The following is a 13,187-nucleotide window of genomic DNA, read 5'->3' on the forward strand; positions in this document are numbered from 1 at the left end:
GTGATGGAGACAAAGAACATGCTTTACCTGGTCACAGAGTACGCCAAGAATGGGGAGATCTTTGGTGAGTGAACCTTTTTTTCACATGTATTGTCAGCACAAACCTTTTGTGTCCCACCCACCCATCCTCGCCCTTATCGGTTCCACCAAATTCCTCACCTGTCGCTTCATCGCCGCTTTTCAACAAACAAGGAAGTATTAAAAGTTTAAGTGCGGGTGCTATCTCAGAGATCACATGACAGAACTCTGAGACTGACGTCACTGCTGTGTGAAATATGCTGATAAAATTTATTGCTGCATAAAAAAAGAAGAGTACATTTAGCGGCAAGTGAAAGCTGCTTCAAAGAAGGAAGAGACAATTATTTATTATATTGTGTTGTCTCTAAGCACCAGGGCCAAAAATTCAGAAGCCCTAAAAAAACCCTGAATGTATGTACATCATTTGAAAATGAGTAACATAAAATCTAATGTTTTTTATATTTTAAAAATAATATACCGTGGAACCTGAATTAGCGTCATTTATCCGTTCCCCAAGGTCCAACTCGAACCAAAACGTATTCACCCAAAGCAAGTTTCCTCATAAAAAGTAATGGTAATGGTTTTATTTCATTTGAACATGCATCAGATTCCAATTGAGTGCATCCCATAATCAGTTCCCAGTTCCACATGTCCAAAAGGAGTAGGAAGAAGCAAAGCTTATTAAATCCTACCCCTCCATCTGGTACTTTTACAATCACTAACTGTTACATTTGTTCACTTCCTGCTTTCCTAATATAATTTAAGTTATTTATTTCTTCATTGAATTCATTTTTGTATTTTTTTTTAATTAATTTTTGTATTTTTTTAATATTTTTTTGTATTTTTTAAAATACATTTTAAATGTTTTTTAAATATTTTTATAAATATTTAAAAAATGTAATATATATTTTCTTTAATTTTTTATTTATTTATTTATTTTTTCATTTGAACATGCATTAGATTACAATTGCGTGCATCCCATAATCAGTTCCCAGTTCCACATGCCCAAAAGGAGTAGGAAGAAGCAAAGCTTATTAAATCCTACCCCTCCATCTGGTACTTTTACAATCAGTAACTTTTACATTTGTTCACTTCCTGCTTTCTTAATATAATTGAAGTTATTTATTTCTTTATTTAATTAATTTTGTGATTAATTTTTAATTTTTTTTGTTTTTAAAATATATTTTTTTACATTTTTTAAATATATATATTTTTAATATAATATTTTTAATTTTTTTCATTTGAACATGCATCAGATTCCAGTTGAGTGCATCCCATAATCAGTTCCCAGTTCCACATGTCCAAAAGGAGTAGGAAGAAGCAAAGCTTATTAAATCCTACCCCTCCTTCTGGTACTTTTACAATCACTGTTACATTTGTTCACTTCCTGCTTTCCTAATATAGTTTTTTTGTTTTGTTTTGTTTTGTTTTTAATTAATTTAATAAATTTTATTTTATTATTTTTTATTTTATTTATTTATTATTATTTTTTATTTGTAAAAATTTTACATTTTTTAAAATCATATTTCTCCTCTCTTGTAGAGAAGTATTGGATGACATTTTTAGCTAATTGCTTATTTTTAGCCTTATTTATTATTTTAGCTGTTTGAAGATGAACTATATCAGCAAGTTGAAGTATTTGTGATTTTAGAAATAAGGAGTTAGTATGTTCTCTGTAGGCGGCATTATGAATTATCCTTACTGACCTTTTTTGCAGTACACTTAGCCAGTGAAGATTGCTTTTGTAGTTATTATCCCATATTTCCACACAATAAGTAAGATATGGTAGAACCAGAGAGCAATAAAGAGTGTGGAGTGATTTCTGATTGGGAACAAACTTTGCTTTGTTTAATATTGAAATATTTCTGGCCACCTTAGGTTGTATATTTGTAATATAAGATTAATATGAACTCATATTTTCATCTATTTCTTCTATTTATCTATTGTGCAAATCCACTGAATTTCTTTGTAACACCAAAAATGCCATAACACTTTTTTGATTTTAAAAATACGTTCCAAACACAGGACTCATGCATCTTACGCCCCGGTGTTCTGGGCTCAGAAAGGTTGTGGACCGCCGGTGTAGAAACACCTGGTGCCCGCGCAAATTTCTGCACGTCATTCAGGATGTTTTTATTGAACACACCAACGGCAGGGGTTTACAAAATGTTGTCGCACTTGCAGAATGTGGTGGGAATTATCATGAGTGATTTAACTATTTTAATTATTGTTTGAAATGAATTATTATGATAGCATGTGATCGGTGAGGCAAACAAATAATTTTTTACATGGAAAGGAATATTCCAATCGCGTGTCTACATGCGCCGCAATAATCAACCAGAATAGTCAATGGGGCATGCCCAGTAAAACGTAAACACCAACATCACGTGATACCGACTTCCTGAAGTTTTTCTTTCACTTGTTGGAATAACTCCTTATTGCCAGTTTTTCCTTCGTCCAGTCTTGGAATTTAGTTTGAATCAAAAACAAACTTTCCTTAGCAGTCCAGTGCCGATTGCTGGCCTCCATTTTTTAAAATGGAAGAACATCTTGACCTGCGTGTCATATCTCAGCATTCGCTGAAAGAACGCACCCGGGATAAATTTAAACAGGAAAAGATAAAGTTAAATTTTGCTAATATTTTATAATTAAGCTCGGCACATGTTTTATATAGATATGTATAAATTTATATGTAAAACATACATAAAAAATATGTAAAAATTATTTTTAATAAAAGTGGACTTATGAATGGCGTATAGAAGGGTTTAGATCAGGGGTCTCAAACTCAATTTACTTGGGGGCCACTGGAGCTTGGGTCTGGGTGAGACTGGGCTGCATCAGGTTTTCCAAAAAAAAAAAACGCATTTATTAAAAACAAAAAAAAATTAAAAACTTTGCTTTGGTTCCAATTTTCTACAAGAAAAGCTCTGATAAAACATTCCACTGTTCTCAAATATCTTACTTTTTATTTTTCTACATAAAACAAGATGAAAAATAAGCAAATCAAGAATAAAGAAAATCAATCAATCAGTAATAAATAAATATAATAATAATAATAAAAGGGCAAATAATAAAAACTTAAGAAAGCACATATAGTTGGTGGGTAGACAAATGATTTTTTTCAGATTAAAATGAACAAAGCATTATTAGAGCCCTGTAGACATGACAAAACACGACTATAGTCACATTTATACTCTTTTTATTTACAACATATTGCGCAACTGCAGGGTCTTGAGACACATGCTAACTCGCAAACTAGAGAGCTAGCGACCTAAACGGTAGCCTTCAAGTTATTTCCTTTAAACTTAAGTAGCCAAAAACTTACCACTTCCACACGGATAGGGAGGATAACTATTAACAGTTATTTAACCTTTAACATGAACATGAATCAAACGTAATAATTTTTTCTGGGTACATGATACCATACAGCATCCATATCAAACTTTAAACTTTCATATCAAGGCGGGGGTCTCAAACCAGTGTCCTGCGGCCCACATTTGGCCTGCGGGCCGCATGTTTGAGACCATTTGGGTCCATGTAAACGTGGGTACTGACTTTGCATTTTTTTCCAGTTGCATGTTTAGTTCAGGAGGCGGCTGGTTAGTGTTTGTGCTACGTTTCTTCTCCACACGATTACAGCATTTTATTCGCAACAGCAGATTCCGTTTTTATTGGCCAGTTCCGCGATTCCATCAACAGAGCGTATGAAGTGGAGTATAGCATGGTTGTCGGTCAAGACGAGTAGATGAAAGTAAAACACACACACAAATATCTTATCATATCAAATGACTGTTTTGTGAACAAATAACTTCTAGTTAGTGTTGCCACATGCAGTTAAAGTGATAAAACACAATGGATCCCTGCACATTTGTAGGGTTTTTTCACATTTTTTAAAAAATCCATTAAATTTCTCCCATATATGTATTCATTCGGATTGGCACTTTTTGGGGGGGAATGAGGTGTATACAAAGGTTACATTCTTCCTGTTTGAGCAAATAACCCGAATGGAATTGGAATATTCGGGTCCATGTATACGTGGCTACTGACTTTGCAGTTGTTTCCGGTTGCTGCCTCTTCTAGTTATTGTTGCCACATGCAGTTAAAGTGATAAAACACAGTGGATCCCTGCACATTTGTAGGGTTTTTTCACATTTTTAAAAAATCCATTAAATTTCTCCCATATACGTATTCATTCGGATTGGCAAATTTCTTTCGGAATGAGGTGAATACAAAGGTTAGATTCTTTCCGTTTGAGCAAATAACCCGAATGGAATTGGAATATTCGGGTCCATGTATACGTGGCTACTGACTTTGCAGTTGTTTCCGGTTGCTGCCTCTTCTAGTTAGTGTTGTCACATGCAGTTAAAGTGATAAAACACAATGCATCCCTGCACATTTGTAGGGTTTTTTCCACATTTTTTAAAAATCCATTAAATTTCTCCCATATAGTACATGAGGTTGGGTCATGGGGGCAGCAGCCTAAGCAGGGAAGCTGCCCGTGACTACCTCATCCAGCAACAGATCCTGAGGCATTCCCGGGATAACCGAGGGACATAGATTGTCCAACGGTATAAGATGGAGATAAAGTCGTTAAATACGCTAACAACTTTATCTTTGACTTGCTTTGTGCAGTACGCTGATTTCTCCAGACTCAACAAATTTTTAGCGCCAGAAAAATTGACATTTATTGCGAGGTTGTTATTTCCATCAGGATGATTTTTCAAGAGTTAAATATTTTTTGGAATTGTTCAGACAATCAAATTTGAAATAAATTATTTCAAATGTCAATATTAGCCTCATCTTTTACACAGTCTGAGAATGTTTGCACTTTTCCCAGACAGATTTTGCTCGAGGCTTACTCAAGCGTCTACACTCAATGTCATGGTCTTGTGTGTCTTTGAGGCCACCGCTTGTGATGCTGACTCAGCAACTGCCGCTTCTGCTCATGTGACCCGCAGAGGGAATCAAACACAGCAAAAAAAAAAAAAAAAAAGATTGCTAAGACGATAAAGCTGTGCACAGAGACTGATCCATATCGGCACACATGTCTCTTAAATAACGAGTGACGACTGGAACCTCACATTGCAGAGTCGCTATGTTTCGTCTCGGCTCATCACACGGTTTTATAAAACCATTGTGTCCCGAATCCTCTGTGACCCCCGTGCCCTGATTGCGTAATGGAATATTGTTATGTAAGGGCGAGTGTATATGTCATCATCAGTTCCAGCAGTCTCTGCTTTGACTCAGACGGGCAGATATGGACTGCCGGGAAGCTGCTGTATTACATTATCGTCGTTTATTGAGGAACATTTAAGGCCCCGCGTTTTATTTAACGACCGTTTGAAATAAGTCCAAGACATCCAACAATTGTGTATTTGACGTATGTTAGCCCAGTGACTTTCAACCACTGTGCCGCGGTGCACTAGTGTGCTTTGAAAAATTATCCAATATCACTTTTTATAATTAACATTATTAATTAACAGAATCTAAACCAGGGGTCTCAAACACGCGGCCCGCGCAAGTTTGATATGGATGCTGTATGGTATCATGTACCCAGAAAAAATTATTACGTTTGATTCATGTTCATGTTAAAGGTTAAATAACTGTTAATAGTTATCCTCCCTATCCGTGTGGAAGTGGTAAGTTTTTGGCTATTTAAGTTGAAAGGAAATAACTGGGAGGCTACCGTTTAGGTCGCTAGCTCTCTAGTTTGCGAGTTAGCATGTGTCCCGAGACCCTGCAGTTGCGCAATATGTTGTAAATAAAAAGAGTATAAATGTGACTATAGTCGTGTTTTGTCATGTCTACAGGGCTCTAATAATGCTTTGTTCATTTTAATCTGAAAAAAATCATTTGTCTACCCACCAACTATATGTGCTTTCTTAAGTTTTTATTATTTGCCGTTTTATTATTATTATTATTTTTATATTTATTTATTACTGATTGATTGATTTTCTTTATTCTTGATTTGTTTATTTATTTTTCATCTTATTTTGTGTAGAAAAATAAAAACATATTTGTGGAATGTTTTATCAGAGCTTTTCTTGTAGAAAATTGGAACCAAAGCAAAGTTCTTTAAATTTATTTTTATTTACAACATATTGCGCAACTGCAGGGTCTTGAGACACATGCTAACTCGCGACCTAAACGGTAGCCTTCAAGTTATTTCCTTTAAACTTAAATAGCCAAAAAACTTACCACTTCCACACGGATAGGGAGGATAACTATTAACAGTTATTTAACCTTTAACATGAACATTAATCAAACGTAATCATTTTTTCTGGGTACATGATACCATACAGCATCCATATCAAACTTGCGCGGGCCGCACTGACATTAAACTTTCATATCAAGACGGGGGGCCTAAACTAGCATCCTGCGGGCCACAATTGGCCCGCGGGCCGCGTGTTTGGGACCCCTGGATACAGTATCATGGAACGATATTTTCTTACACCCTTAGTCAAGGGCCTTCAGTCATCAGATATGCCCTCTTCAACATCTCCACATCGGCAGCTGCCGTTTGACACCCCTACACAACCTGAAACTCCATTGTTGTATTGAAGAAAATAGAAAACAATGTGTAAATGTTAATTATTCTGATCCAAATCCTATCTCACAACTGCAACCGGTGTTAAAAAATAGAAATAATTAAGAACTATAAAAACGAGCAAATTTTTTGAACGGCTCTTTGAAAGGAGTCACTGGTCCCATTCAAAGAGCCGTAAATATCATGGATGTTTCAGCTGTGAGTCGGTGGTCATTGTGGCTGATCCTGATGAGTAGCGAGCGTTCATGAACGTCAAATCTGAGCCGTCCTTCACCTCCGTTTACAGATTTGCCTTTTGCATCCATGTCAAAACCACCAGGAAGGATACAACCTGGAAATTGGGTCAAACGCCATATGCAGGCAGTCGAGGCAGAAACGGAACGCAGGCACCGCGCGAGCTAGGGACATGGATTTGAATTTGGGAGATGGTGGGGAAATGTAGGGCACGCATATTTAAGAATTTCTCTCACTCGCATGGTTGTTTGGAAAGGAAGGAGACATTACTGCCTTCAAAGAAAATAATCTCCCATTTACATAAGCTGTCAATATGTGTTTGCAGATGCACCCCCCCCGGGGGCGTATCACCATGTCATTAGGGATGTTTGGACACCGGCGTGCTGCAGCGTTCACTTTGATGTTAATCATGATTTTAAAAAGCACACATGACTTAACAAAATGAGACAGGTTGTTTTGTTTGCTAAAACGTTTAAATTGGTAATTGCTCTCTGCTGGATGTCTTTTAGCGTTGAATGAAGAATGTGCATCGTCGTCAACATGACGCGGTTAGAATCTGTATTCAATGCATTCCTTTTTACATTGGCGTGACTCGGCTGCCTGTGTGAAAGGTATCTCATGTGTGAAATGGCAACAGATAATCCAGGCTGGGTTTCGACCCTACGGCGGATTAATCCCACTGGCAGCTGTTTAGTCATGGACACCAATCATTTGTCACACAATCAGCAAAACTCACCTTTAGTGGGCTTTGGAAATGAGATTTCAAGGGCAGAAGCTTCCATACGCAACAAACAAGATGGAAACCTGTTGTAGAAACAAATGACCATATTGACCCCAAGAACGTTTTGGGGGGAAATAACTTTCAAGACCAGCCACGAAATGCAATGAAATGAAATAATAAAATGAAATAAAAATAAATAATGAAACACAAATACAAAAACAACACAAATACATAAATACTAATACAACACAAATACATAAATACTAATACAACACAAATACATAAATACAAATACAACACAAATACATAAATACAAATACAACATAAATGCATAAATACAAATACAACATAAATGCATAAATACAAATACAACACAAATACAAACACAAATACAACACAAATACATAAATACAAATACAACACAAATGCATAAATACAAATAAAAACACAAATACAACACAAATACAAATACAACACAAATGCATAAATACAAATACAACATAAATGCATAAATACAAATACAAACACATATACAACACAAATACAAATACAACACAAATGCATAAATACAAATGCAACACAAATACATAAATACAAATACAACACAAATACATAAATACAAATACATAAATACAATACAAATACAATAAAAATACACAAATAAAATACAAATACATAAATACAAATACAATAATAATACACAAATAAAATACAAATACATAAATACAAATACAACACAAATACATAAATACAAATACAACACAAATACATAAATACAAATACAATACAAATACAACACAAATACAACACAAATACAACACAAATACAACACAAATACAAATACAACACAAATACAACACAAATACAACACAAATACAAATACAACACAAATACAACACAAATACATAAATACAAATACATAAATACAAATACATAAATACAACACAAATACATAAATACAAATACATAAATACAAATACATAAATACAACACAAATACATAAACACAAATACATGAATACAAATAAATAAAAAATTGACAAATATACGTATATATATATATAAAATAAAATTGTTGTCGTTAATTACATAGCCAAATGATAAAACGTCATTATTCTTTTTAAGAGCTTCATCATCAAAATATGTAACCATCAACGGTGTGCCAGCTCATACTAACAAATTTTCTCTTTAGACAAGGGTAAGAAATACTGTATGTGGTCATGTTTCACATAAGGATTGTGGCTCATGGCCAAAAATCCAAAAAAAGGGCAGTTTTCTTTTAGCGCTCATCACACAACCGCCATGCTTCCCACTTTTATGAAGTTAAAGTCTTTTTGGAATAGAGAATTAGGGAATCTTAATGAACCAAAACATAGAATGAGAACCAGATTGTTTATTCCTGACAACAATACCTAATACAGACGTCCGGGCTTATCTGCAGTCCCTGTATTCCTACAAGTAAGCGGGTCTTATTACAGGACAGCTGCAAAAAAGCACCTTCTTTGCGCTGCCCGGCCTTTTATACACTCAAGATTGTGTAAGAGGCTGGAGTCCTGGACCAATCAGCTTTTGTCACTGCCCTTGTTTTAGCTTTTATCTTTAGCTAGCAAAATTGAGCAAATAGCTTTTTAATATAGAGCTGCCTGCTGGGGATTTCAGTGGCGTATCAAAGTGGTTTAATGCCGTATTTTTGATCCAGTGAAGTGGCAATCTATCAGTAAATTAAAGTTTGATTTAAAACTTACGTAAAAATGTAGGCGTCTCAACCAATCGCCATCAAGTTCGTCAAAACCGAGTCGATCTCCAGCTGGCTCCGAGCCATTTTAAGCGCTCAGCACGCACATAGATGCGACTTTAATGTGGTCGCTGCATAGCAATGTCTCGGCTATCGGTTACCGATGTGGAAAAAGACGCGCCCCCATGTCCTCCGCACCCGCAAACCCCGTTGAAGTGCATCCTGTCCAACAAGCCATCTTGTAGACACGCCGTTTGTTCCATCTAAAACCTGAGCAGCTGTTAAGAGACTCAAGTCCTCATCCAGCTCTCTGGCACATAGCGACTGTTGATCTGTTCCCTAATACCGTGATTCATGGTATTCGTTCTTGTTCTGTTCACTTTCCCAGGAAGCATTTCTGCATGCCTCGCTGTGTCCAATTCGTTGCCTCGGCCAACATCGCTCACATCAATGGATTACTCATCCCGCCTTGACTTTGACTCTGTTTGGGAACACATTTCAGACTAAAGGCCAGTTAATTAAGGGTGGCTTGTTCACCGGGGACCAAATATGGCCGCTCAGTTGGAAACCAAAGCTCATAGGGGGGTCAGTGGTTCATTTTAAGGATAGAAATGTTTATTGGAACTGTACTTGGACAATGGCTGTAAGTAGATAGCGGACAAAAATACCATCTAAAACAGGGGTCTCAAACACGCGGCCCGCGGGCCAAATGTGGCCCGCAGGACACTAGTTTGGTTCCAATTTTCTACAATAAAAGCTCTGATAAAACATTCCACTGTTCTCAAATATACTTACTTTTTATTTTTCTACACAAAATAAGATGAAAAATAAATAAATCAAGAATAAAGAAAATCAATCAATCAGTAATAAATAAATATAATAATAATAATAATAAAGGGCAAATAATAAAAACTTAAGAAAGCACATATAGTTGGTGGGTAGACAAATGATTTTTTTCAGATGAAAATGAACAAAGCATTATTAGAGCCCTGTAAACATGACAAAACACGACTATAGTCACATTTACACTCTTTTTATTTACAACATATTGCGCAACTGCAGGGTCTTGAGACACATGCTAACTCGCAAACTAGAGAGCTAGCGACCTAAACGGTAGCCTCGAACTTATTCCTTTAAACTTAAAAAGCCAAAAACTTACCACTTCCACACGGATAGGGAGGATAACTATTAACAGTTATTTAACCTTTAACATGAACATGAATCAAACGTAATAATTTTTTCTGGGTACATGATACCATACAGCAGGGGTCTCAAACACGCAGCCTGCGGGCCAAATGTGGCCCGCTGGACACTAGTTTGAGGCCCCCGCCTTGATATGAAAGTTTAATGTTAGTTTGATATGGATGCTGTATGGTATCATGTACCCAGAAAAAATTATTACGTTTGATTCATGTTCATGTTAAAGGTTAAATTTGGTGTCTATTCTATCTATTTATTCTCCACATTATTATTATTATTTATTATTACTTATCTTCTTTTGTGTCTGTTATTATATGGGAGCCAGGCAACGACATTTCGTTGGCAATTTCACTACTGTGTTTTTGTGCAATGACAATAAAGGGAGTCTATCTATCTATCTATCTAAATAACTGTTAATAGTTATCCTCCCTATCCGTGTGGAAGTGGCAAGTTTTTGGCTATTTAAGTTGAAAGGAAATAACTTGAAGGCTACCGTTTAGGTGGCTAGCTCTCTAGTTTGCGAGTTAGCATGTGTCTCAAGACCCTGCAGTTGCGCAATATGTTGTAAATAAAAAGAGTATAAATGTGACTATAGTCGTGTTTTGTCATGTCTACAGGGCTCTAATAATGCTTTGTTCATTTTAATCTGAAAAAAATCATTTGTCTACCCACCAACTATATGTGGTTTCTTAAGTTTTTATTATTATATTTATTTATTACTGATTAATTTTCTTTATTTTGATTTGTTTATTTTTCATCTTATTTTGTATAGAAAAATAAAAATGAAGATATTTGAGAACAGTGGAATGTTTTATCAGAGCTTTTATTCTGAAAAATCTGAACCAAAGCACTGAAAAAGTTTGTACATTTTTCTGTTTTCCTGGACCTGGGCCATCGGTACATCGTTAAATTGTACAGACATGCGTTTGTCAGTCTGTGTACCAAACTTTGTACTTCATGTGATAGTAGACAAGGAGACCGACTCCGACCGAATGATCCCGCTTGAGCCCGTCCAGTGACTGATATGTGAATCCTCTGACGCTGCATTCATTGGGGAGTAGAGCAGTGGCAAGCAACAATGGAATGTCAATGAAATGCAGCGGCAAAGAGCAATGATTGGAAAAGTGGGCGGCATTGAACTAATCTTAACCTTCATTGGCATGACTGAGGCATCTCGCATCTGAGTCACAGTGGTCAATCTCTCCGGAGTTGAATTGAAGCCTTCTGGTGAACGTTGAGTTCATTTGTAGCATAAAAAGAGCATGAAGGAAAAATGTTCCGATGGAGACCCGACGGTTCTCTTGGACCTCCTCGACACATTCCCCTCTCTGGTGTTTCTTTTGATTAGCAGCGTTGCATGAAGGCATGAGAGATACTCTGGTGGCTGAATGGCGTCCTCTATGGAATGTGCCAGTTAGGATCTAATCAGCATCATCACTTAATGTCTTCATAGTTGCTGTGTTAAGGCAGTCAGACGCTTGATTTTTACACTTTTATTTGTCGTCTGGTTGTCGGGATTGTTTCGGTTGGCACCCTCGCCCACAGGAAATATGTGTGACAGTTAAACATGTCTGAAAAGGAGCAGGGCTTATTCATTCATTCGTCTTACCGTTCTCCATGATAGTTTGTTCCCAATAACCAAGGTCATTTTTTTCATTTCATTCATAGAAATTGTTTTCACTAACCCAAAAAGCACACATCTATGGTAATGGTAATGGTTTAGTTTCATTTGAACATGCATCAGATTCCAATTGAGTGCATCCCATAATTAGTTCCCAGTTCCACATGTCCAAAAGGAGTAGGAAGAAGCAAAGCTTATTAAATCCTACCCCTCCATCTGGTACTTTTACAATCACTAACTGTTATATTTATTCACTTCCTGCTTTCCTAATCCAATTGAAGTTATTAATTTCTTTATTTAATTTTGTATTTTTAAAATTATTTTTTGTATTTTTTTAATTAATTGTTGTATTTTTTTAAAATACATTTTTGTATTTTTTGAAATACATTTTTTGTCTTTTAAATATTTTTTTATATTTTTTAAATATTCTTTTTAATTTTTTAAATATATATTTTTTAAAATATTTTTTTTTAATTTTATTTTTTTTCATTTGAACATGCATCAGATTCCAATTGAGTGCATCCCATAATCAGTTCCACATGTCCAAAAGGAGTAGGAAGAAGCAAAGCTTATTAAATCCTACCCCTCCATCTGGTACTTTTACAATCACTAACTGTTACATTTGTTCACTTCCTGCTTTCCTCATCTAATTGAAGCTATTTATTTTTATTTTATTTGTATTTTTTTGTCACTTACTGAAGTACTCAGTGATATGAGCATCCAATGCCATAATGGGTACCATAGTAAGTGTCAATATAGTGATATATATAGCACATCATGACTGGTTCAAGACTCTTCATCTTTGTATTTAGCAAATTTATTTTATTTATTAATTTATTTTATTAATTTTTATTAAAAAAATTTTAGTTTTTAATTTAAAAAAATATATATATTTTTTTTGTCCCGTACCAAAGTACTTGGTGATATGAGCATCCAATGCCATAATGGCTACCATAGTAAGTGTCAATATAGTGATATATATAGCACATCATGACTGGTTCAAGACTCTATGGTGGTAAAATAAGTATAAAAAAAAGTTGAAAAACTTTTCAAACAACAATAACTCTAAAAACTGCCTGTACAATTTGTGCATGCTACATAAAGTGTTTTGT

General features: G+C 35.4%; 1 protein-coding gene across 5 annotated transcripts in view; it reads left to right on the forward strand.

The window, feature by feature from the left end:
- The window catches only part of sik2b (salt-inducible kinase 2b), a 57,543-nt gene that overhangs the window by 12,914 nt on the left and 31,442 nt on the right, over positions 1-13,187 (forward strand). For all 5 annotated transcript variants that reach the window (XM_058079466.2, XM_058079467.2, XM_058079469.2 and 2 more), the window contains one exon: positions 1-64. In XM_058079466.2, coding sequence (XP_057935449.2) covers positions 1-64 — 64 coding nt within the window. The remainder of the gene's footprint in view (positions 65-13,187) is intronic.

This window comes from Doryrhamphus excisus, linkage group LG8 (assembly GCF_037039965.1).
Source record: "Doryrhamphus excisus strain RoL-2023G ecotype Guam linkage group LG8, RoL_Dexc_Guam_v1.1, whole genome shotgun sequence".
NCBI lineage: Eukaryota > Metazoa > Chordata > Actinopteri > Syngnathiformes > Syngnathidae > Doryrhamphus > Doryrhamphus excisus.